Source organism: Aquila chrysaetos, chromosome 2, assembly GCF_900496995.4.
Source record: "Aquila chrysaetos chrysaetos chromosome 2, bAquChr1.4, whole genome shotgun sequence".
NCBI lineage: Eukaryota > Metazoa > Chordata > Aves > Accipitriformes > Accipitridae > Aquila > Aquila chrysaetos.
The window spans coordinates 41,602,214-41,628,226 of NC_044005.1; the positions used below are offsets into that span (position 1 = coordinate 41,602,214).

General features: G+C 38.8%; 2 protein-coding genes across 4 annotated transcripts in view; one reads left to right on the forward strand and one right to left on the reverse strand.

Moving 5' to 3' along the window:
• Positions 1-12,375, forward strand: part of PTGR2 (prostaglandin reductase 2) — a 35,751-nt gene extending 23,376 nt beyond the window's left edge. For both annotated transcript variants that reach the window (XR_005934037.1, XM_041128893.1), the window contains one exon: positions 11,678-12,375. The gene's annotated coding sequence lies outside the window, so the exon portion shown is untranslated. The remainder of the gene's footprint in view (positions 1-11,677) is intronic.
• TMEM62 (transmembrane protein 62) lies at positions 1-24,244 on the reverse strand. 2 transcript variants are annotated; one of them, XM_030037600.2, is made up of 14 exons: positions 23,893-24,244; positions 19,781-19,892; positions 18,524-18,661; positions 17,351-17,396; positions 13,601-13,742; positions 11,341-11,465; positions 11,072-11,194; positions 10,059-10,214; positions 8,406-8,565; positions 6,640-6,753; positions 5,594-5,678; positions 3,933-4,037; positions 2,942-3,060; positions 1-1,903 (listed from the first exon to the last, which is right to left on the reverse strand). In XM_030037600.2, exons 1-14 carry the CDS (start codon positions 24,055-24,057, stop codon positions 1,577-1,579), a joined length of 1,917 nt encoding a protein of 638 aa, XP_029893460.1. In that variant the 5' UTR covers positions 24,058-24,244; the 3' UTR covers positions 1-1,576. The 2 variants fall into 2 exon arrangements, with proteins under 2 accessions (XP_029893460.1, XP_029893471.1); XM_030037611.1 differs by lacking the exons at positions 17,351-17,396; positions 23,893-24,244.
• Between the last annotated feature and the right edge of the window lie 1,769 nt (positions 24,245-26,013).

Here is a 26,013-nt window from a genome sequence, read left to right on the forward strand (position 1 = left end):
TATAGATATGAAGTATTTTATTGCCACTTCTTATGCTCCCTGATCACATAAAAGTAATTCAATTGCAAAATGTCAGGTTTTAAATTAATTTTTCAGTAGCATTTCTCACAATTAAATTTTGTGCCCTGCCTCTGATTTTCTAACAGCTTTGCAAAACAAACTTATGTAACAACAAATGACATTCTGTATTCTCTTAACAGTGCATTTAACTAACTTACACAAGTGAGAGCTGTTACTCTTTTTCCTATTATATAGTCCGTCACTGAGTAACAGGATTTAAGGAATAGGAAGGCTGTTGCATTTTAGAAATAACAAAAAGTCTTAGTTGTAGTTAATATTTTCTTCCAATTTAATTTTTTTTCCTGTATGTTCTACTACAGTCACTGCTGGTTTTTTCTAAGGCGCCATAAATAAGTTTCTGTAAAATTACCTAAAGTATTTTAAATGTTCCACTCTCAGCAGTCTTGTGAAGGTTTACTTTACAGACAAAGGCGACTCAGCTCTCTTGGCTCTGGATCATTGCATTCTTCATAAATGTAACTGCTCTATAATTTTTAGACTTAGAAAAACTGAAAACAAATGAGTTTTCCTAGGTCACTCAGTGCATTTAACTGAGACCCAGAAATACAGCCCTGACCCTCTTGGCTACAGATATAATAGGCATCAGACCACACGATTCCTTCAGGCTTTCCCATCCTGAGGACGTTGTCTCCATTCTTGGCTTTAAAGCTGAACTCTGACTACAGCTGGGAATCCCAGCAACACTGATCATTCACTGTCCTTTCACTGGTCAAGTGTGGGAAAATTGGCAACCTCAGCAGTGGAAAACACAACAGCTTCCTCCCAGAGAGAGAACGAGAGCATGTTAATTAGCCAGCACTCCCAGGACAAGAGCGATAGGCCATGGCTCAGGTAAACATAAACACAAATACATATATACACACCTAACAGCCTATAAACTGCTGGTGTGTAGCATTAGGAACTGAAAAAGTGCGTAAGCATAGGACTCTGACCATGAAGGCTACTGCAGCACCTTTGCAATAACCATTACTTCATAAAGACACCTGGTCTAGTCTTGTAGTTAGTCTTGTAAAAATATATGTAAATCTTGAAATAAAAAGCAAAGTTAAGCACAAATCATGGAGCTCATTATCAAGATCTGTGCTCGCTTTTCCCAGCATTATAAAAATCAAGAATTTAATGAATTAAAAATATTTTTCCCTTCACAGTAGTAATGAGCAAACATTTCCATTTGTGATCCATACAGACAGATCTATCTTCTGTATCACAAACCCCCTGATTATAGAGATTATTATTCAGTGTACTGTATTAATGTATAATGTATAACTATTATCTAACATGTATTATACAGTATATTGTATATGTGTAATACAATAACAGTATATATTACATATCGTTATACATTTACTATTTAATACAGCTCTGTAGCAATGCAGGTGCAGCTTCAGATGTTACCACCTAATGGCTGCGCTGTCTGGAATTCCAGCATCACAAAACTATAGGTTGTGCCTTGACAGCTTTTAAGTCAAAGAACTTTGAATACTTATGTTGTACTTCAGGAGCTCTGACAGTTTTTCATTTCTACTATGTAAGTTCTGAGCTCAGATGGTTTCAGTGTCCAGGTTTTATAAATCAGGGCCGAGGTCAGCACCACCAGCCACATTCTCATTGGGGAGAGGAAGAAAGCCAAGGTCCCATAGGTTCGCTGCAGGAAGTAGCAGGAATAGACCTGCCAGGCCAGGAGGAGCGCCATTGCCAGGTGAACAAGCACAGCCGCGAGGCATCGGACGTGACGGATGTGAGAGCGGAAGCTGTGACCCTGGCATCGCAGCAACAGGCACCAGCACAGATAGGCCATTAATGGCAGGTTGAAAAACAACATCTGAAAAGAAGAGCAGAGAAAAATAAGATGGTGGGCAAGCCAAGTGTTCTGGGTAACGTACAGGAGGGCATAGAAAGATAAGAGCACATAAAACCGTCCCATTCTAAGGGCTGAATACAATTCCCAGAGCTGGAATCTCAGGATGCCCTTCCAAGACTCTGCAGCTGATAGAGCTGCGGCTGCCTGCATCTCAGTCCCAGGCAAAGCATTCCTGCCCACTGCCTTCCAGTGGGAGGCACTGACATGCATCTGACCTTTCTTGGAACTGGTTCAGGGAGCTGGATGTGGCAAAATACTAGCACAGTAAAGAAAGAAGGTCCTTATGTCAGTTTGGCCCTCTGACCCAGCCCACTGTGGTGTCAGACAAGTGTAGCACTGGCATAAGGGAGGGACCATGAAGGAGGCAACACTAGCTTCGTCTGGCTTAAATGCCAAGGAACTACACCCTCTCTTTCTGACTAAGGGCAGCTGGGAAAACCAGAGGGCAGGCAGGTCAGGCTGCTGGAAAAACCGACTCATGTACTTGGAGAGTGACCCCTACTGATCTGAAGGGTTATTCAGTCTGCAAGGGTTGTCCTGGCCATTCAGTTCCTTTTGCTTAATCACTGCAACCCATGCATGAGCAGAGGACAACAACAACAAAAATCATAGAATCATTTAGGTTGGAAAAGACTTTCAAGATCATTGAGTCCAACCATCAACCATGGCCACTAAACCATATTCTGAAAAAAAAAAAAAAAAAAAAAAAAGTGGTAAATCTGTAGAGTTGGCCTCTAATCCAGACATCCAGGGAGTCCAAAGCAACATCAAATAGAGGAAAAGAGAAGTTCGAAAAAAATAATGCACAACCTCCTTCCTTTCTGCCCTTTAAATTTGCAGAAAGGTAAGAAAGAGCTGTTGTATGTAGTCAGGCATGGCCACTAATCTTCTCTATCCTTCCAAGACTCCTTTCTTTAAAAAAACTATTAAAAAAAAAAAAATCAGGAAAAAATCCCAGAAGAAAGCTGTTTATCAGCCTTAATTTTTATAAATACGTACCTGTAAAATCCCAACCACAAATGTCAGACCGCCCTGTAAGAAGGAACCGCCAACGAACACCCCAAAGGAAAAACAGGCCCCCACCTGGCCTTCTATCAGTTCACCTACAAACCATGGTCCTGAAAGAGAGGAAACCAAACATACAGCACCATCAGGAAACACAATATAGACGTGGCCCTTTTTCACATGCCCCTTTGTACTCCTGGGCACAGTGGTTAACTGGGGAAAATGACTTCTCTATTGCTTTTCTATAGCAATAAGCCTAATGTTTTCATCTTCAACAAACAGCAATCTGATGAACGTTGCTGACATGAAAATATCATGGTACACCAATGAGTTGTGGCATGCAATGAAAACACTTTTAAGTTGGTTTCATCTCTGTGACAATTTTCAATGCCACATATAACATTTTCCTTAGAAGAGAAGGGAAAAGATAGATCCTTTCAAATGCTGGCCTTTTTCCAGAATTACAGTAAGACATATGAAAGACATGGTCATAAACAGTTCCAGCTTGGCTCAGCTTAGAAGTTGAACTGGGCAGGCTCCACTATGTTATGCATACTACACTGACTGCCAAGAAAGTAGCTATTTTAGTAACATATTATCAGAGGAGAAATAAGCTAAAATTGTTAGCATCCCAGCCCAGATGTCTTAGTGACATGTCATGTGAAATGTACATTCCATATACTTATTTTACACCAAGGTACAACCAGATCTTACTCAAAGAATATGTGAAAACCAAATTAAATTTAAAAATACTCACTTTGCTTTTAGAGTAATTTAAGTGTTTAATTCTAGGGCTTCTAAGTTAGGCTCTTACAAAGAAACTTTTAGTCTCTTTGGACATTAACTTTTCAAGTTCCACATAGATTATGTAACTTAAGTAGATTTTCCCCATTCTCTAAGATGTTAGAAGTCTCATTTTTCATCAGGATCTGATGTGTAATTTAAAAATACTAATTTATGTCCTTTAGTACTCTAGGTTACTTACCCAGAATGGTGTATAAATTCAGAACTAGAATTGAGTAATAGAAGGTGTTTGTTTTACTGAAGACATGAAGGGAATACGAGGTCAGAGTAAGTAATCCTGGCTTTTCTAAACAGAAATGACATTTAAGAAAAATACACTTGATTCAGGTTGCAATACACACACATATATATTTATATATACATTAAAAAAATTGGTCTTTCTGAAACAAATCTGCACATTATTTACTCATTAAATAAGAAATATAAAAATATTTGGTATGTCTACAGAACAAACACAAGGGAATGCATTTCTACTATTATTGTGATTAACTGAAAGTAAGTAACCAATAAATATAAAAATCTATGTTAAAATCAGCAGAAGCAGCTGCCATTCTAAATGAGTACACTTACTGTCTGTAAATAAAACTGAACCACCATTCTATACCCAGAAAATGAAGTTAGCTAGAATGAAAAACATGCAGAAAGTTCATATTAAATGAGAAGTAAGATATTCAAAACAGTAACTGTGTAAACCCAAAACAGCAGGTCAGCATGGAATAGATTAACTGGATTTTCTTTGATTAAATCTTAGTGAGATCGGATAGCAACTCAGATAAAATGAAGGCTAGGCATTAAAATGGCAGCATTCTGACAAGTGTGTGATGTTAGCAAAAAAAAAGCAGTATTCATTCTCTAACTGAAGCAGACAATTCAGAGACTGAGATCAAGAGAGCCTTCCTATAAAAGTTAGCTTTTAGAGTTTCACCTATTACATGGCTGCCCTTCTCACAAAGCCTTAACTCCCAGAGGGCAAGCTTGACCTTTGGAAATTAACAGCTCTAACAAATTTGTTCACTGATTTGTAAAACATTTGTCAAGGTCTACAGGGACCTAGCTGATCACAGAGTGCTAGCTCTTTTCATTTTTAGATTCCGAGTTCCATAAAGGCAACTGAAAATCTATTCTTCTATGTAAGCAGTTGCTGTAGTTACCTCAGGATGCTACGTGATTATGAGTATAAAGGAAGGGACATACACTAACATTAATAGAAAGGGAGGTGGCTTCCAGAAAAATCTCATTAGTAAGGTGTGGTTCAAACAATTGTTTAAAGGATAAACACCATAAGCTTAACAGTATTAATTTTCATTTGCCAGATTTATCACAAACAAAATATCAAGTTATGACAGAACTGGTCTTAATATTATTTTGAGAAAGACCCAAGCCCGTTCATGATCTTTGCAAAGATAAACAAAAATTAGTTTTGTAGAAGGAAATCTGTTTTTCTACTCAGGTGACAGAGAATTCTGTGCCAGCTGTAGTGAAACAAGCACACATACAGAACTAACACAAAATAAAACATTCCTTTCCCTAGGCATTAGATTTTTCAGTGAGCAAATTAAAATGAAACCTAGACTTCAATTAGTTGAATGTTTGTTTAAACAAAGACACCTGATCAAGTTTTTAATTTACTTTATTTGATATATTGGAGGTTTTCTGGGTCCCCTTACAAGCAAACCAGCAGCTTCCAAGAACCCAATCAAACCTCACAGCACTAGATGCAAAATGCATATGGTGATTAACAGTGCAATTACTTGCATATTGTTAGCATACAGATAAATAGTAAAAAAAATGTTTAGGGAAAATTAGATCCTCTAAAAACCACAGACAAACATTGGTTCATACCTTTGAGCACTGGCTTTTGGAGGTATCTGAAAACAACAAGCAAGGCGATCTGAATGAGCACCATCAATCCAAAGAGCACACGAGCCTGAAAAGACAGTCTTAACTCTAAGCCAGCCCTGGAGTAGTAGCTGCCTTTGAGTATGCCTTATGGACATTGATGGAATGATACAAAGATTTCTAACGGAAACACATATTCAAAGCTTGATGGTGTCATTGAACTAAAGAGTAAAAAGAAACAAGAGTTTCTCAGTTATTGGACTTGCATCTTACTGACTGGAATTCAGTTGGATGGCTGAAAGCGATAGACCTGAATCTTTCAAAAATGGGGTTTGTAAAATACATCAATTGAAAAAGTGTAAATATACTTCTTACGTAAAACATTTTCTGACTGCTGTACTGAATAGAACTGCATTTCAAGACATTGTGGAGAATATCAGTTACTGATTAACTAATATAATAATTTTGAGCCAATTACAACACTATCTACAGTCATGTGGACTTTCCTGTGTTGTTCTATAAGTGCACCTAAACTATTATGACATGCCTTGTTTGCATGTACTGGAGCTATAAGACTTTTGGACAGGACCTAGAACTTACTGAAGTCAATGGGAATTTTGCCTTCCTCTTTGGTAGAGCTACTTATAAGGTCAGCAGCTGATGTGAGACTTTCTCCAGCATTCTTGCCAGTACACATATTGCAACAGATCACAGTGAAGTTTTCTTTGATTTAATGTTTCCTTTTCCTGCTATCTCCAGTAGCTTCTTTTCAATTTCTTGCTAGCACAAATTGCATGTATACCTATGCCCAAAAATGGAGAATTGTGACTAAATCCAGGAAATCAACTGTTTGCATGAACCATTGCTGCACATTCACGTTTGAAGCGTGTGACTTGAGAAAGGAAACTTGAAATATTTGTGAAATTCCAATGGAGTCACATCTGGAAAAAGCAAAGTGTATTCAAGTCTACCAGGAATTAGGAAAATGCCTCCTGCAGTCTCTGGGGAAACCAACAAGGAATGACAGCTGTTTTGTTGAAAGTACTTACTAGAACATAGTGGTCAGTGAGAAGAATAACAGATGGCCAAAAGCCAAATCTAAGAGAGAGGTTTTCTTCCATAGCAAATATATGACTCCGCGTGCTAATTCTTCCTGAAGCATCCTAGATTGATATAAAATAAGAGAGCAATTAGATATCAGTACTGCACAAAATACCTAGTTAAAGTTGCTAATTATCATTGCAGCTTTTCTGGAAAGATCCGACTGACGCATGCACGTCTGACGTACTGCTGGATTAAATATTTCTACCTACAAAGGATTACTTACTGTCAATTTTGTAGTTTCAAGTAAACTGATGATTGTAAGATCATAATCTGAAAGCGTTATATGAGAAGGAGATCCAGTCAGAGATTCAGCAAATTGTGGAAGATGGTGACTATTTATTGGCCACCACCGCCTCTCATTTTCTGAAAGCTCAAATCTAGATAATAGCCCATATTTTGAAGCTTTGTTGTGCTTCTTTTCTGGTGTATATGCTAGAAACTGATACTGATAAACAATAACAGTGCTACATTTATTCAACACTGATATTTCTGCATGTGTAACACTGACACCTTATCTTCCAGTACATAATAAATGGTTTATTTATACTAAAGGATTCAGTATGTTTAGTGTGATTACAGCTGAGACAATATTTGGACAATCCCAGAAATGATGTACAGCAATTGAGAATTCATATTTTCTTTAGGTACCTAACTCAAGTTAACGCTTCATCCTCCTTGCTTTCCCAAAACTATTCAGTTACTAGAAGTAATAGTGATCTATGACTAGAGGGGAAAGGAACTTAATTTTTTAAAAATCCCATTCAGTTATCTGATAACAAGCATGTATTTCCAAGCAAACTACTGCTATGCAGGCCTGTGTAACCCTCTTCAAATATTACTCAGTTTTGTGCATATGTTTTCATCATTATCAAAAAACCCAAAAAATAAACCACTTAAGAAATGCACCTTTCCCAAGTAAAGCACCACAGAAATCAGTAACAAGCTAGGAGGTAGAACACTGGCAGTACAGAAAGACCATTAGAAAAAAAAGCAGTATTGCTCTTGTCCTGTGAGAAATAATGCCTGGCCAGGTTCCACCAAGCAGGACAAAGCTGACTTTCCTATTACTATTGTGCAAATGTGCAGAAGGCTAGAACAGTCTGATCGAGTTCTTCGAAGACCTCTTGAAGGTACAAAAATAAAATATAGTACCAAGAACAGAAGCATTCACTGAAAAACGTTTTTTGCACCCAGTGATCTAATATCAGTTACATTTGATATTCTGGGAAACAGAAACCATATTCATTGTCAGCCTGTAAGAAATCATGAAAAGAACTTCAAACAGATAATCAAAGACAGCATTCCAATCTTCCAGATCCAGTTCCTTTGCCTTCTGAACTAACGTGATGCTACTTCCTATTTTCTTTGATCAAGCCCGATTATTTTTTTCCAAGACAACCTTAAAAGTTAATTGTTGCCTGTTACTCAAAACAACTTATTTTTGACCAATTACTTGCTCTTCTGTCATGTATTATTATATTTCTCAAGAAAAATAAGAATCCTTTCTTTTGTCCGGATGCTTTATGAATGTTTTTGTGCTCAGCAGTCAGTGTTTTTTCATTTAATAAATCCTTTGTTTTTTGTAATCAGACAAATATGAACGGAAGTCTGTTATCACGTATTTTATCCCTAGTTATGTGGTGCAGAAAGGTGATGGAGCAGACATGACAACATAAAAATTGAATACAAAGAATGCCAACAGGTACCATACCTGAACAGTCACATCTATGTGATGGAACCCTTCACTGTAGTTTTGCGGGCTCCACTTCAGTACATAGAGAGGGCCAGACACCTGGTGCGCATTCCCCAAGTGAACTCTGTCTATATAGACTTTGACAGAGATAATGACAGAAGGAGAGAAGGCCAGAATTCTAAGGAGTGAATAAACAGCAAAATAAACAGATTTGTTACAGGACTTGCAGATTTGTCATTACTTCCTGAAGAGAAGTCCCTAAAGATTATGCTACCTTGTACTTAAGAGTTCAAGAGTTAGAAATTAAAACACTGAAATATCTGTAGGTTAATGGTAACATGGTAGCCCTTTCCTACAGTTAAAAGGAGAAGTTCTGTATGGTATTGTGCAAAAGAATAGGATAGAAAACAGGGCCGTGGGACAGATGAAAAAGTGGCAGAGATCCTCAGGTCCTGGCAGAAATAATCTCCGAACTCTTGCTGTCAAAATGTTTGCTAACACAAGTGGGATGCATCCTCCCGCACACATACGGACACAAATACTTGTAGATGTCTTCATTAAAAATTGCCAGTCTCTCTCTCTAAAGTTCTTTGTTGTTGGGTGTGGTTTGTAGTGGGTTTTTTTGTTTGGTAGGTTTTTGGGTTTTTTTAACTTTTTGCTAGTCAGAATATAACCTCTCAGTCTTTGTAACTGAATTTATGAGAAATGGAGTGGAATGCAGACTGATATTACAGATCTGAGACACCAACAAAAGTAGTATCACTTGGCAGTGCTTATACTCAGAGAAACAGTGATACTAATATAGACTCAATATATCGCACATACAATTTCTTTCATTTCTGGTAATACAAAAGGCATTCCAGAGCATGTTTCAGTCAAAAGAAGGAGTCTCATATAGTTATGGTGAATGATTCTACCAGTTGATATATTTAATATAATCAGAAGAATGTTCAGATAAGGTCCTAATAGGAAACTGGAAAGTAGGTAGACTTAATAGGACACTGCTTCCTAACTGAAAAGTATGATGAACTTCTTTTAGTTGTAATTGTATGTATGCAATATACCCATATATTTCATGCATATTGGTCTAACAGCAAATATAAGATGTTGGAAAGGGCATAGAAATTTGAAATACAAATGAAAAAAATAAATAGAAAAGGTAAAAATGGGAAGATGGAGAGATTTAAAACAAATATGAAAATTGGCAGAGGCTTAAGATGTTTTAATATATATGGGATGTAAAACTGAAAACTCAAGAGGCTAAGGAGTCCAAAGCCAATAGAGAAAACACTTAGAAAAATACACAGAAAAAAAACCTGAAATCAGCAGAGGCAATGTGAACACATGACATTAATAACACAGATTATGTGTTAATCTAACTCTACCATCTTTGGTTACATAAAAAAGTTCAATTTACTTTAGAGGAAATAACTGCATAAATAAAACAAACATGAATTATTACTATATTATCTCCTTTTATGACAGATATGGTACAAAGTGAGCTCTCAGGAACAATCTTCCAGAGAAAAGTGAATTCTGAGAACAGTGGACGCGGATTTAAAAAAAGGTTTTGTGTATATACATATAAATGTAGATGTACATTATAACGAAGAAAGACCCCAACTATTAAAATATAGTTAAATACTGTGAAATCAAGAGGTTACAGGGTACCTGATATGAGTGGAATAAAGAATTTTGACCAGTGGTTCATGAGCAGAACTGCTGTAAAGGAAGGATTTGGGATTGGTGATAAGAACTACAGGCCATTCTTCAAAGTTTAGATCTGCAAAGCTAAGGAGGTCATGATCAAACACAAGGATCCGGTACCTACAATGAAAGGAAAAAAATTTTGTTGATACAAACTACTGCATGCACAGCCAATTCCCATGCTTCCCAAGTTCCTAAACAGAATTCATTTGATTTATTTCCCATTTATTCTCTTCTGTAGTTGATCCTATATTAACCAACCCTGCTGTATTAACTGTACGGCTGGTTACCTCTGGTCAGGTTCATTTTATTACAAGTCACTGAAGCACCACTCAAAATTCCAAATGTCAAGATCCATTGAATTTTGCACATGAATCAAATAGATGAACATTATGTTAAAGAATTCAAATATAATGTACATTATTACAGTGTCTGGGTAGGTACTCTAGTTACAGACAAAGACCCCAGTGTGCTCTTTTCCTGTATGCATACAAGTACCTTTCTTAGGATTACTGCACAGTAAAAGCTAATATACTACTATACATTCCACGTAGCGTCAGACACTTTTTGATACGCTGCTAGGGTAACATTTCTCAGGTAGACTATTTTTGTCTCTAAAATTCTCACAGCTGGTGCAGAGCATAGGTATTCTGAAGTAGTGATGCTGAATTTTATAATTTATTTGTCTACTTTGAATACTAAACACGTACTAAATAAACATTTAGATGTACTCTTTTTAATTTCTAAATATCAAGAATGAATCAAAAAATTACTTTACTTAATTTATTAGCACACTATTGGTATAGGTGAAAAAAATCCCAGACTTACACACAGAAACATTTTTCAAAGGCATTAATAGTAATAACCAGTCAGGCAGATTTAATGTTTCATTCAAATGCTCCAAACAGCGTAAAAGGGAATCACAGTATAACCAGGTAGGCTCCATATAATAATTTGCTCACGTAGGGTTTACTTACTTCCTATTATCCATCCAGTCCCCCAGTTCGAGTTCCAGAGTGCCACCACGGTGTTGACTGTGCAAGGCTGGCATCAGCCCACCCATTGTATGGAGATGTCCACATAAATAGGCTGTGGCAGAACTAATAAAAGATCATAAGAGTTCTGATTATTTGGGTGGGAAGGAAATACCACTGCAGAAACCCTGAGAAGCGACAGACAAATATGTAAAGAGAGGCAAGAAATTTACTTAGACTGAAAACATACAGGAAAAAAAGACAGACTGTACCTCATTAATGTTCGTATTCCTGGGGCTGGGGAGATGATTGTTGAGGTGGGAAAATGGCCAAACCAGATAGTATGATTGCTGTGCAGACTTTCTGTTGCCATCAAAGATAGCTCTTTCATTTGATTCTGAAACAGGCAGGTGTTTGAAAGACAACCAAACAAACCTCTTTAACATTCAGGCTATTTGGAAAGAATAGCGAAAGGAAAGCAGAAAGAAACTAATGAAGAATACAATTAATGTTGTTGGGGTTTTTTCTTTTGTTTTGTTTTGGGGTTTTTTTGGTTTTTTTTTGTTTTGTGGTGGTTTTTTTTTTTGTTTGTTTGTTTGTTTTTAACAGAGAATACTCTAAGTTGCTTCAGGGACCTGTGCGTGAACAAACCATACTACTAGACATATCCCTAAAATCCCATGTTGGAAAAAGAAAGTGAAAACAAGACACTCGACACCTTCCTTGCAACCAAACACAAGAAAAGTGCAATATAAAGAAAGATTTTGGTAAACGATATTTCTATCCTTTCTACTGCTTACTTATATAGTCAAAGATGACATACTTGAGTTGATTTTACAAGCACCTTTACCTTACAATTATCATCCCTACTATCTTTTGAGTTGCTAGATGACCTTTTATAGGCATGACAGACCATAGAAACTGTGCACCATATGCTTCAGGCATTTAACTAGATGAACTATGATGCTGGGCCTTGAAAATATTACTCAGCCATTGCTGTTGAAGTTAAGCAAAAGTAACACTTTAAACAGCAGGTAAAATTTCTCTCCTTTACTTGTTTGACTTCCAATATTAAATCAACCACTTAATGTCCAGAGAGACTCCCAATACCAATAAAATCTCAAAGTCTAACAGAGGAGGCAAGAAAACTAAAACAAGAAAAGAACACAAATCCACTCTTTCACCATTTTGCAGATCATCTTTTAGGGTAACCCAGAGAACCACCAACATATTCTTTTCCCTCCTACCTGAAAAGAAATGCTGAAGGGCATGAATAAAGGAAACAGAAATAAAGGTATATTAAAAAAGAAAATGGATGCAGTATACCATTCTGGGTTGATGTAACGGACTTATTAAGTGAAAGTATATTTCTTTTGCCTTTATGAATTTGGGGTTTAAGAATATTTTTACCTAAGCTATGCAATCAAATCACTGATACAAATCCAATATATTCTTCAAATTTCTGGCAAAGGTTTAAGTCTTAAAAGTTACAGGTATCTACCTTTAAGTTTTGTGCAAAAATCTGCAAATGATGCTGCCTGGACTCCTGCTGCTGGGTAATTAGCAAGCAAATGCTTGACCTACTGCAGCCAAGGACAGGAGCTCTAGACTTAACTGCATTTCTTAGCTCTTTGAGAGTTTGTCTGCATATCTACTGTACCCACTATGGATTACAGTAAACAATGAGAACAGTACTTGGCACTCCTACATCACCTTTCATCTAAGTATCACCAAGCACTTTACAAACACTTAATTAAATGTCAAGCCTCCTTCAGACAAGATTAGAGGGAGAACATTTTACTTTTCATTGAGGCCGTTATCATAGGCAAAATATGGCTTCTGTTTACCAGAACACTAACTCTCTGCCAACACTTCAGAAGAGTATCTCAAGAACAATAGCACATCAACAAACTGCAGAGAAAAATCAAAGGGAAGCAAAATGTTATCTAAACTGATATGTGATTTAAACATTGGGATTAATGTTATTCTTTCAAAAGAGTACCATGTAATTTTTATGGTCTCAGAGATCAGACCTCACTTTCATAAATGACACATTTCTTTATAGCATTATCTTTCACAGTATTCCATTGGAAAGTACAACTCTCTCATCTGTAATATTAAGGAAAAAAGCTACATGAAAAAATGAAAAAATGTTAGATAAAGCAAAAAGGAGTGAAATTGGAAAGTATGGGTTTTTTTTTTTTTTTAAACTTTACAGCGTATAAGGAAATTACCGCTCAGGCCTAGCTAAACGCTAAGAAACTACTGACAGTGTCCTTAAAATGTCTAATTTGACATTTTTGTACTGGATTATTTCTTGAGAGAAAACACAGATACTCTATATGTTAAGTGACACATTCATTTTTCTAAATAGATGTCCCACATGCATAATAACTTAAAAACATAAAGACTCTTTTAAATGAACACAAATCTTTCAGACAATCCTTCTTTATAAAAACAAACAAAACCCCAAAGAAACCACTATAGAAGTAAAACAGCCAGCAAAACGGAATGCCAAGACTTAAAAAATACCGTGTTTAAAATCCCAAAGAAATTATAGGGTCTCTTAGGGCCTGGGCTGAGTGTGGCATCCACACAGATGAATGAATAGTTCCCAAAAGAGGTGGTGTGGATGTAATGGAAAGAGCCATCTTTACGCCAGGCAGAGTATTTCCTGCCAAAATAAAATGGAAATATTGCTGTTAGGAAAGCTTGCAGCAATTACAAAAATGATCTGCAGAGTATAAATGCAAGATTCCTTGCATTAGATCTAGCTCCATCTTGTTACTGCAGTAAAGTCTCTTCTTAAAAACCAATGGCATTGAAAAGCCTGTACTTCAAAGAAGATGCATTACATGGGTCGTGTTAAGACAAGCAGCAGGTTAGCACACAAACACTTAAAAAAAAAAATGTTAGCATAAATATGCTTTCCCTGAGCAACGTGGTACTTTTTTTATGGATAAAGGATAGGCCAGCAGCATAAATGATACAAAACAAATAGGCAAGATGACAGGACAGCAGGGTCTTACACCACTCTTAATTAAAGGAGATCTGCAAAGGAAAAAAAAGTTATTGTCTTGTGTTTATTGTTGGTATCTGAAAGAATTTGTCAAAAATGATTTTTCCTTGCTTACCTAGAAATATCAGGGACATCGAACCTTGTCTCCACTATTTTGTTAAAGAACTCTTAAGTTACTCTGATGTAGAATGACCAGCTGTTGGCTAATGGAATATGATTTTGAACCCAAAAAATATTGAACCTTTTCAGTTACTTTCCAAAAGATCCAAAACAGAGATGCTACACTACACCAAACCTTATAAATAGCAAAGGCAGCAACATTTCTTCTTGCTTTTTACTCTTTTTTGTTTCTTGACATAGCAAATCTTACCAGTTCTCCTGTCACATGTGGAATGTCATCAGAATTCTTCATTCAAAAAGTAAAAAGAGACAGCAAAAAGGGTTGCTACTCTTTTGCACGTTATCTGATGTTAACTGAGCTCTTGAATCTTAATCTTAAAATAGTCAGAGAACTGTAAACAGGGAAGGACTTATGACATGTCAACTAATTCCACCTTTTTTTTCCCCCTGTGGTTTTATGCTACTATTGGCCATGATAAATACATGTAATAACGAATGTATACATTGCTTTCTCTCCTTCCATTGACAACAGATATTTTCAGTTTTTCTAACTCCTAAAATTGAAGTGCTTTGATACTTTATGCTAGATGGGAATTGCACATATCCTCCACCGGCAGACAGATAACATTCCAGCTAATGGTACCTACTAAATTGCTCAATTAAGAATTACATTCTGTAACTAAATGATTGTGAGTAAATCTGAGATTAACTAAAATTTATTGGGTTTAATTGGGGGGGGATTTTTTTGTTTTCTTTTGAGGTTTTGGGTTGCGTTTTTGTGTGTGTGTGTGTGTGGTTTTGGTTTTGCTTTTTTTTTTTAAACTCCCTGCATGATATGTGGAAGCTAAAACATCCCTGAGTTCAGATGATGTATAGTTTGAACACAGCCATCCAGAAAGCAGTTCATATCACTACTCCTCCATCAATGAGAATAAACAATAAAATTGCCAGAAAGGTTGACCTGAACAGAATAAAAGCCAATGTATTAAAACCAAGTTTCAGATACAAATCAATACTTCCGATGCCATAAAGACCCTTTCATAGTGTTTATTTTTTTGAAGTTAATATTACCTTCATGAACTTCAATAAGAAAACTGGAAGCTCAGTATCATAATCCTAAGATTTCTGCCTTTAGTCCCACTTAGAGTATGTGTAACAGTTGAATCATCCTCTGCTCATGCTGTGGACATAAAATAGGAACCCACGTTTTTATGTAAAAACATTATTGTATTTCAATACAACTGCTGCCTTCTTGAATTTTAATACATAATGAACACCAGAATGTGGTGTTGAATAACTGTTTTCCCTAGCCTCTATTTTTATATCTGCAAACTACAGTGCTCTAAGGTGTACAGCAAAGAATGAATTATCTGTTCAGGAATCACATAAAGGCAAGCAGACAGTGCCTTACTGTCATTCAGACAAAAAAAAAAAAAAAAAAAAGACATTGTCCTTTTGACTGTTAAACTTCACAGGGATGGGGGAGAAGAAACGGCTTCCACGAGACTCCATTTCACTCCGCTATCTCCTTTTTCTCTTCCTAGAGTGTGGCACATTTACTAAAAGTTTTCTTAGTCTTTATATTTTATTAATTCATCAGATTAATAAAATTGTCCTGTAAAGGCAGTTCTGCCTTTAGTGATGCTTAATAGCTTTTGAGGACTCTTAGTGCCTTTCTTCAGTCTTATATAGAAAGTATGATAAATCTCACTAAAGTTTCTTTATTTTGCTATGATGCCAGACTATAATGAAGCAAAAACCATTACGGGAACACATTTGTTTAGCAAGAAACTGCTAATTAATAAGCAAAGACTTTTTCACCTGACTCAGAATTTCACTCAGAAATTCTTAGGTTGGCTAAATTGCTTTGGAATTTCACCCCAATCCTTTCCAATCCCTTTTGCTATCAGTGCATCTTCAGTGTGGACTACAGGCAGGTGATCCATACGTCTTTCCAAACAGTAAGCTTGTCCAGGCTAAACAACAACTCAGGGATGATCTGGCAAATTCACTGGTGCTACATCTTCCCATGTGTCTCACTAGGGCTTCTGATAGCAGCCTCAAAGTAGAATGGAAGACTGATACTAGACTGTTATGTAGCCACAACTGTGGCAAAAGATATAGTGATGTGCACTGCACTAGTGCATCCAAAAGCCTTGTTAGCACCACACATTCATCCCTTCATGGTAAATCCACATGTGAATTCAATGTTCTCCAGCAAATGCAGCTGCTGTAGGATCCTATCCCACATAATTTATGGGAAAACATATCTGCTCCTGCTGGGCCACAGGGAACTGAAGCAAACTGAACTATCAGATGTTTAATCTGTGTTCTTATTGCAAAGTGGATGGCTTAAGAGCCTGAATTAAAGCAGAATTTAGATTTCCAAGTCCTCCTCCAGTTCCAAAGAGTCAAAGCTGAAAGCACCACCAAAATTATGAGACAATTTTGTGTTCAGATGTGAAGGGCAGGAGAAACCGAGAAGTTAAACATGAGTTACAACCGAGGCTACCTTTGCAATGTACAAGCTAAAGAGCCAGCTGCAGAAGGGAAAGTTTCCTCACCTATCTTCACATTTAAATCTCAAGTGGGTTCCTCAAGAACATTTGTCCACCCATCATCATCGCCTGCCTTCTTGCTCCTCTGCTTTCAGTTTTCTAGAATGACTTAGATGTGAAGAAATGGCTCAGAGAAAATTTAGAGCCATATGACATGAAAAGCCCTTTTGGGCACACAGAAAGAACATAAAAAAAAAGGTGAAGTTTTATCTTGCTTTCTTTTTCTTTTTTTCATCTATTTTAAGGAGGAAAAGCATTCTTTGGGAACGCTGGTTTTACAGAAATATATCACGCAACTGTCTTAAGGAAACGGAACACATAATGCACAGAACATTTCCTAGACACAGCCAGATTTACAATATATTCAATTACAAAACACAGAGGGATAAGAAACAAGAAGTCTGCGCAAAGAATTCTCCATTCTGCTCTACTAACTGGCAATGGAAAAGACTGAGGGAATAGCAAATATGATCCTGGACTATAGGAAAGTCAGTGAAAAAGCATATATGTGATAACTGAAAACAGAATATCATTTAGTGCATTTGACCTTGAATATAACGGCATCTGTATGGTAAATAAAAGTACCTGTAATAATTCTGAACACTATCCAGGTGTGGAATGTTGAATGAATCTGTGAGGGAGAGAAAAAGGAAATGAAGAAACTTTCAGATCAAATTGATCATTGACCTCTGTATTTTATTTGCTAATGTTGAGATAAAGCAGTCTCAGCAGGCACTGAAGAGCTATTTTTTTTTTTAAAATGCATAATTGACAAGCAGGCTGTCCAACTGTGCAGAGAAGATGTTATATGCTTGATGCAGTTGACCTAAAAGCGGGAACAGTTTTCTCATTTAAGTTTCAATTCAAAGATAAAGTTGTTGTGGGAATGTAAATTGTCATTTAGTGGCTAAAAGCTAACCATGTGTCTCCACTTTGGCCATAAAGCTTTTCAGAAGCTTTTCAGATTGGGTGCATTCTCTCTAAGTAAGACCCAACTCATCCAAGGAAAATAAAGTAGCAATAGCATCAGAGAATAGCATGTGTAAAACAGACAGCAACTTGGGGAGGTTTGTACTGCAGTGAGGGTCCACCTCTCCATTAAGGCTGGTAACAGAATCGTGATAGGGAAACAGGAGTAAATTGTCATATATGGGCTGTACATGACAAAGCATGCACTTTTTTTTCTCCAATGCTAGGCTTTCTAGTTTTGCCCTTCCTGTAACAGCTGGCTTATATAGCCTACAAGGTTGTTAGCTTGTGTTTGAATGCTTAGAATGTAGGGACAACTATGATGTGCACAAACTTCCATGAGTTCTTTCTATTCAAAAGAAACCAAATTTCCTTTAATTGCTGAATGTGTGATACTTTTTAACTTAAACCTGTAGGCCGAGGTCTATGAAAAGTAAATTGAAACCATTTCTTCAGCAAGGTAAGGTTACATTTTGCCCTTCCATTAAAAGATGGGGTATATAAACTAATGACCCGGAAACTAACATCTGAAGCTATGTTCTACCACTTGCCAGGCAAAAGCAATAAATGATGACTCTTACTTCCCTGGTACTAAAACTCCAGTAAGTGCCTGTAAACAAACCATGCCCTCAGTAGAGCAGACACCTCAATGGCAAGCCCTTCTACTGACTCATAACAACTACTAACATTTTAGCAAGTACTAACACTTTACCTCTATACTCTATATTCTAACTTGCCTAAATCAGCTCTGTAATCACAGGAAAGAAAGATGTTTCATTTCCTTCTTACCGTGATTCCCTTTGACGTCTATCCACTTGGTTTTTTCCATGACCCTTGATCTCTTCAGGATTGACTGGTAAGTTTTCCATTCTGCTTCTACCTGCTCAGATCCCAGTTTATCTCTTGTCTTAGCATCTGTCAGGTCACCTGAAAGCGTACAAAGGTGAGATATAACTAGAGGCCTACACAGCTTACACGAATACTGTAACTAGGCAAGCAGGCAATCCAAGCTTCCTAGTGTAAGTGGCTGCAGGCCTCCCGTGTGCAATCTGGACATTCCTGTCATCTGGTCCAAGAGGTAACTCTAAGGGTAAATGCCTTCTAATGCAGATGCAGCAGCCTGTTCAAACATCTATCAACCACGTCACTGCAGCACTTTTACTAACGCCATGCCAAAGTAAAGAAAATTGTTACTTATTCACTATACCTGCAGACTGCAGTCATAGAAGCTTTGTTTAACTTCACACCTGCTGTATCCCCTCAAGCTCCAATTAAAGTTTGAAGCATTCTGATTTCTGTTCATATAGTAATGCCTCCCTGCATTGCTAGTTAAAAGATGAATGCTAACTATTTCTGAACCCTTAACTTAAAAAGCAAGCAGCAGGTAAGTAACTCTCTGTAGAAACAAAAGTCCAGGTCTAGCATTAAGATTCTAAAGCCTTGCACATAGTAATGGCTCAAAGTCTTTTTGATTTGCTTGCCAAAACTTAATCCCTTTCAATAGCAATCACAAGCTATGAAATCAGGCAAGGCTTATTTCACCTGTCTTGGTATGATATGTTCAAATGGAAACCAGAAATGAAATCTTACATTAGTTCACAGGTAAATTTCATACACATGAGCAGGTATTGTTCTGAGAGAAGAAGTGGCTCTTACTGACTAATCACAGACATTGCTCACTTCTGTAATTTCAAATACAAAGAATTCTGCATCATTCTTGAGGAGGACAAGAAGGAAGGTAGCTGCTAGCAAGGACTAAGGCGTAGCAACAAATATTGGGAAAACAATAGCTATATTGCATAATGATGTCTTTGTTACATATAACAGACACTAAACTCACTATCAGACTCAAGACATTGAACAAAAACTAATTCTCTTGAGTTGACAAATTATGCTCTTCTGCTTCTAGCAGTCTATCTTCAGCTGCAATTCCATTTCCATTGCTTAAGACACCTTAAGGTATCTCTTGAGATCCTAGAATTTTACTTATTTCCTCTTCCTTTGAGAGCACATTCAACAGGAAATTCACACTTTTGACTTGCTTACCTGTTGCTAGAACAAGTGCTGGCTGAATTACATCAATTGTTTCAGAACAGAATTTTTCTAAGTCAGGAGCTCGTCTGGGATCCCGAAATCTACTGATATGAATATCTGACACCTGCAAAAAGAGAAAAATGAAACACTGTCCCAAGCAGCAGATAATTGCTGCCCAGGTTGTTCTGCAAAGCCAAGTACGTAAGAATGCAGCATAAGAGCAGTCACAGTGATTCATATCAGTATAAGGGATACAGGGAGAAACAGAAGTGGACGACTAGGGGAGAATAAAAGCAGGACAAGCACATGATATTGCATCTCTAACCCCTAAAATCACGTTTACATCAAGAAAATTTCCTTAAATCTAAGGGCATACAATAACATGGGGAAATACTTAGCTATCTACAGTAAGTTTTGATGTCTCTAAGTGGCTTGTTGACTTTCAAATTCTGTGAGCTTCTGGTGCAACACAGTGATCTTGCTGCAAGAGAGAAAATCAAGTAGTTCTGCAAAGCAAAAATAGTTTAAAGTTACCTGGGACTTGAAGCATACTAAGTTTGTACCTCATGTGACATTTCCAGTAGCTGAGTGGGAGGATTTCTAACATTCTGCCCATGCGTTTTAATGGAGCTAATGAGTGTGTTTAGATCCCATTCCATGTGCCTTCATGAAGGCAAAGACTGCCTAAGAAACGATGATACCACTTGTACATAATTGTAAAGGATATAAAAGTTGTTCATTTCTGAACCAAACAGTCAAAGCCCACCGTACAGGGTGGGATAGCAAGAAAAATAAAAGCAAGAATTTTTTTTTTTTTTTTTTTTTTTTTAAATATTGTTGCTTTTCAAGTGTCCTGGTTCTGGCTGGAAGAAAGTTAATTTTCTTCTTAGTAGCTGGTATAGTGCTGTGTTTTGGATTTAGGATGAGAATAATGTTGATAGCACACTGATGTTTTAGTTGCTGCTAAGCAGTGTTTATAATAAGTCAAGGACTTTTCAGCTTTTCACACTGCCCTGCTAGCAGAGGCTGGGAGTGCACAAGAAACTGGGAGGGGACACAGCCAGGTCAGCTGACCCAAAGGGGTATTCCATGCCATATGACATCATGCCCAGTATATAAACTGGGGGGAGTTGGCCAGGGGACACCACAGCTCAGGTGTTGGCTGGGCATCGGTCAGCGAGCAACTGTACATCACTTGTTTTGTATATTCTATTATTATTATTATTATTATTTTCCCTTCCTTTTCTGTCCTATCAAACTGTCTTTATCTCAACCCAATTCCACTTCAGTCAATCAATTAATACATTATCCTCCTCAGTTTAGACAAATGGTATTTGATGCTCAAAAAACAGCAAGGACATGCTCATGGCCATCTGACAATATCACTAACTGAGAAAGAAAAACATTAGCATTTACATTCAATTTAATAAACCTGGCTCTTGTAAAGCTTTTTCCTGTTTGAAAAATCCAGGTAAAATACCTTGGAGACAAAATGCCTTAGCTTCTACTTATTCAGTCATCTGAATATGTAGAAAACATTGCCTGAATACAATTTTCTAATTCTGCTTAGGAAAATTCTGCATCTGCTTATATGGAACTTCTGCCTTGATCAGAATTGGACGCTAAAAAAGGTAAATACTTTTAGATATAACCTTAACTTCATTTTTATTGATACATTCAACCTAGTGTGAATCAAAAAGCACAGTAAAACTACCTTGATACATCAAACCTAATTTAATCATTGACAAGGATACATCCTATTTTGCTTCTCCTCAGCCTGTGGATTTGCAATTCACCTATCTCAGCAATCAAACAGAGAAAATAAAAAATTCTATTGTTGCTGTGTCCAGGTTCTTGAGCAAAAAGTCTTACAAGAAACCTTACTCCTGTTCTACCGATAACTACAGAGAATGTAAATTTCCAACCTTTTAGCAGACAGTGGTTGGGAAGCCTGATTTTCTACACACATCTTCCTGCTTTTTCCTGCTACTATGATACGAGTTTAAGATTTACAAAAGGGTTTTCTTGTAAGTTCTAAGAGTTACAGTGTCCCGGGACTTCTGAGAGCTGGGACTAAGTTTCTGTCATCACTAAAAGCCATGAAATATGAAGATCTTGGGAGTGGCACTTCTCCCCTTTTTTTTTTTTTTTTTTTAATTAACTTCAAAAGATGTCCCAATAAAGGAATTCAAAGGGCAAGGGGAAAAGCTTACAATGCTCATATTTAATTTCCCAAAATGTAGGTAAAGGCCCGCTTGCTGCATTTCTTCTCTCTTTCCCCTCCCTCTGACTGATGTGAAAATTTAGCGTCTCTCATTGCATCACCAGCAGTAACTTTCATCAAAATGGGTTGCAAGAGACTTAGGGGTGAGGAGAAATTACCACTCACCTTCCTTATCTAGAGAACATGTGGCTCAGGAAAGGCAGGCATTAACAAAGGAGACTAACAAGGCCTACTGCAACAGCAGAATGCATCCAGCTGACAGAAACAGGAGAAAAATCAACTGTAAGCTTGTCAAATTATGAACTAGAGTGCCTATTAGGCACAGGGCAAGAAAGGAAGTGCTGCTCTAAGAAAGGTGAAAGAGCCATTAATACAAGTTTATAGTAAAAAGACTGCTACTTAGTTCAGTTTAAGAAGAGACAGTCCTGTGGATGGGAAGAAAAACAAGGCAGGAACTGCTGGGGGTGGAACCTATCATCCTGAGACCTATCCAGTGACCTAGGCTAGACCTATGGAGTCACCAGGGAGCCTGAAGCCTGCTTCCCACAACATCATCAGGCACAACGCTGGAGTTCGTGCTTGCTTAATTTCCAAGTTAGGTCAATGATAAAGCAGCTGTTAAAGGGCACGTCTGAAAGAGAACATAACCACTTGAAAGTAAAGCCAAGTCTCAAATTAGCTGTGCCATGACCTATCCTTGGAAGAACTCCACTTGAAGTAACACAACCAGAGAGAACATGGCAAGAGAAGTACGGCGCTGCACATGCTGCTTGTCAGCATACCTCTGCAGCTGCTATATGCTGCTGTAGTTGACTCTCTTCAAGACAGCAACTCAAGATAGAGGCTTTATTAATTCAAACGTATCTCTCATCTTGAAATCTGTTCTACGGTAAAGATAAGCCTTGAGTCGCTTAAGAAAAAATTACTGGAAAAACTGACTTTGAAAATACATAGCAATTGGAGGGAACAAAAGGACTAATAGTATGCCGGCTTATGCCCTAACACCACTGCCTGCAGCTAATATGTTTAGGCAAAGTGTCCTTGAGTTTGAGTGTAAAAGCAAAATAGTAAAAGACTATTTGTTAGAAGGAATTGCACAGCAATCCCTGTGACATCTCAGCCGTCGATTACCTGCAAATACGTAAACAGCTTGTGGTTAGTTATACACTAAGTGCTTCAGGAATGCTCTGGGGGGAAGAGTCAGAAAAGAGGCCAGAGGAGCACCCAGGCGTGACAGTTTACTTCCAAGACTATACCAGGTTATTTTGGATTTTCTGTTCAACCCGGAAACAAAGCCGTGTACATTTAACCTAACATACATCACTCTTATACTGGCCCAGTACCTTCTATTGCTAAAAACCTGCGTAACTATTTTCTCAGCCACCGAACTTTTCTAAGTTTTAGAAGGGGAAAAGGACAGGCAGAGCCTGCATTTCTCACTGGGATAATACCGTATTGGGTACTGATGCAATATATAGGATAGCGTAATAATTAGGTGAGTTTTAATTACCCACTTCTACCACGGACATCTTATCTTTTGGGTAGCCTAGCGAACTGGCCAAACACCTGTAACTTAGGCTTGACTGCGGGCCCCCGGGACAGCAAAGGCGGGAAGGCGGGGGGGGGGGGGCGGTTAGCGGGAGAAGGTGCCACAGCCGCTCACCGAGCGCGGCGGCACCGCAGCTGGGAGCCCCTCGCTCGCCCCCCGGCGGCGGCAGCCCTGTGCCCCGCTCGCCGGGCTCCGCACAGCGACCTCCGCCCGCGACGGAGCCCCGAAAAGCGGGGCGGGCGGGAGCGGGGGTGGAGGCCGGGGGGGGGCCGCACCTCAGCGCGGCGCCAACCGCCGCCTCTCGCGCCGGGAAGTTGGTCGGCCACGCCCCCCTCCCCCGGCCCCACTCACCTGCACTACCCACAGCAGGTTGGCGGCCTCCGCCCCGGGGGCGGGCTGAGGGGCCCGCCGGCGGCGGCGCTGGCCCGCCGGCGGCGGGGTCCCCGAAGGAGCGTAAGAGTCCAGCAGCAGCGCCACGGCGGCCGCTATCAGCAGCCCCACCGCCAGCTTCAGCATCCTGCGCCCGCCCCGGGCGGTCCCGCCTTGCTCCGCCGCCCTGTAGGGCCGCCGGCTTCGGCACTTCCGCGTCGCGGCCCACCTCCTCGGCTTGCCGGGCCGGGCCGGGCCGCCCCTGCCGCTCGTCTGTGGTTGGCTCGGAGGACCGATGCCAGCGGGGGGGGGAGGAAGCCGGGCACTCCCCTCCTTTAGGCGGTTTTATGCGGCGGGGCCGCGGGACCCGCCTGCAGCTTCCCGTCCGCCCCCCGCCGTGCCCTGCCCTGCGGTTCCGAGCGTGCCCGCTGCCCCCCGAGCTGCGGGGGAGCCTGGAAATGCCGAGGCTGGGACAAAACGGGCCAAAACGTCAGCTGAAACGTGCGGTCCGCATTAGGCCTTAAGGCCTTTTCGTCATTCGGCGGGAAGCACGTACCGTTCCTTCGGACAAGAACGGTCGGGGGAAAAACTAGACGTACGGGGGAGATCAGTGTCTCATCCTGCTTCCTTCCAAGGACGGCACATGAACATTCACTGGTTTTTGGTTTTTTTTCCTGTCAGTATTTATAATTCTACCTGCTCATAATCTAGGCAATTGACATTTTTGCTCCTGACGTACTTAAAACTCTTTTTATGGTCTTCTGATCATTTTTTTTTTCATATACACCGTTTTAAACCTTACTATAGCAACTGTACGGTTCCATAATTGGTAAATTATTCTTTGCTATCAGCTCTCTGTTTTCCTAACTGCTGCCCACGTTTACCGTTGAGGTTTTTTTCTTACCACCTTAAGGATGGGTTTAGCTGAAAAAGCTTCTGTCACTGTACGTCACTGTTTTCTTTGATATTTAATGTAGTATTCTGAAACAACTTCTCAGATAGATGTTTCTAATGTAATACTGCTTAATTTTTATTATCTTTTCTCATATAATTTGTCATAGGACAAAGATTTAGCATTTATCAAAAAACTCTTTTCAGATCAGTTACACTTTGTTACTATATTACACCCCTTTTCAGACGTTCTTGATAATTTAGCTGCTCTTTTGTGGGACTTAATGTATGTTTGCTGTGGTTTTTTTCAGCTGCCTTCCACCTTGCTTGTCTGCTTCCTACTTCCTCCCAAAGAACACCCCAAACAACTGCTTTTAAATCAACAGTTAGCAATCAGTAATCACGGTAATCTTGCGGAGTAATCTTGAAAAATAGGGTTTGCTCAACTTCTTCCTGGAGGTCTACCATTTTATTTTAGCTCTACCAGGACTGCTAAGCTTCAGCATTTTCTCTCTATTTAAATTTTTCTGAATTCCTGTTTCATTCTGCTTATTTCCTCTATTACTTTAGTATCCCTGAGATCTCGGTGTTTTGTGCCTTCTGCCTGGGTAGTGGTGCCAACTTACTTTTTTCAGAGGTTCGCTGCCACTTATTTTGCTGTCTCCCAGCATATGTGGGTTCCAAACCTTTCTTTTTTGTATGATTTTGTTTAATAAGTCTATACTCTTGTTCAACTAAAGCAGCTGGTTTACGCTAGCCTAACTTCTTCTAAAAGTCCCCCAGTAAAGCGAAACCATACTGGTAGTTCAGCTAAAAGATACGGCCATGAAAGACGCTTGTCTCACAGCAGAGGGGACTGCAGGCAGCCCTCCCACTGCTTGAATGCGTTTGTTGCCATCTTGGAATCACAGCCTTGCTTCTCTTGCTCGACTGTGTTGGAGGTTGGATTATACAGTTGCTACTGTTGATGCTAAAACACGAGGAGGACTCCAGTAATCACAGTCTAAACTTGGCTGTTGTGCAAACACTGCTGGTTAGCGGTCAGCTGTGCTATCGAAAAAGATTGTGTACAGATCTGCAACACGTACAGACAAAACTAGATGAAGCTTTGAATTGATTGTTAAGTGGCTCAATGGCAAAATTCACTTTGTCTTTTTTTACGTCTCATGCCTAAACCTGTCTCAGTGACAATATCTACACAGTAATTTTAAG

Coding starts and splice junctions, on each gene's coding strand:
- TMEM62 (XM_030037600.2), bottom strand. CDS start 24,057: ATGCTGAAGCTGGCGGTGGGGCTGCTGATAGCGGCCGCCGTGGCGCTG. Junction 13,743..17,350: donor AGTGTTCAGAATTATTACAG/GTACTTTTATTT, acceptor TTATTTTGGCAG/GAAATACTCTGCCTGGCGTA. Junction 6,754..8,405: donor ACATAGATGTGACTGTTCAG/GTATGGTACCTG, acceptor ATATCAATCTAG/GATGCTTCAGGAAGAATTAG.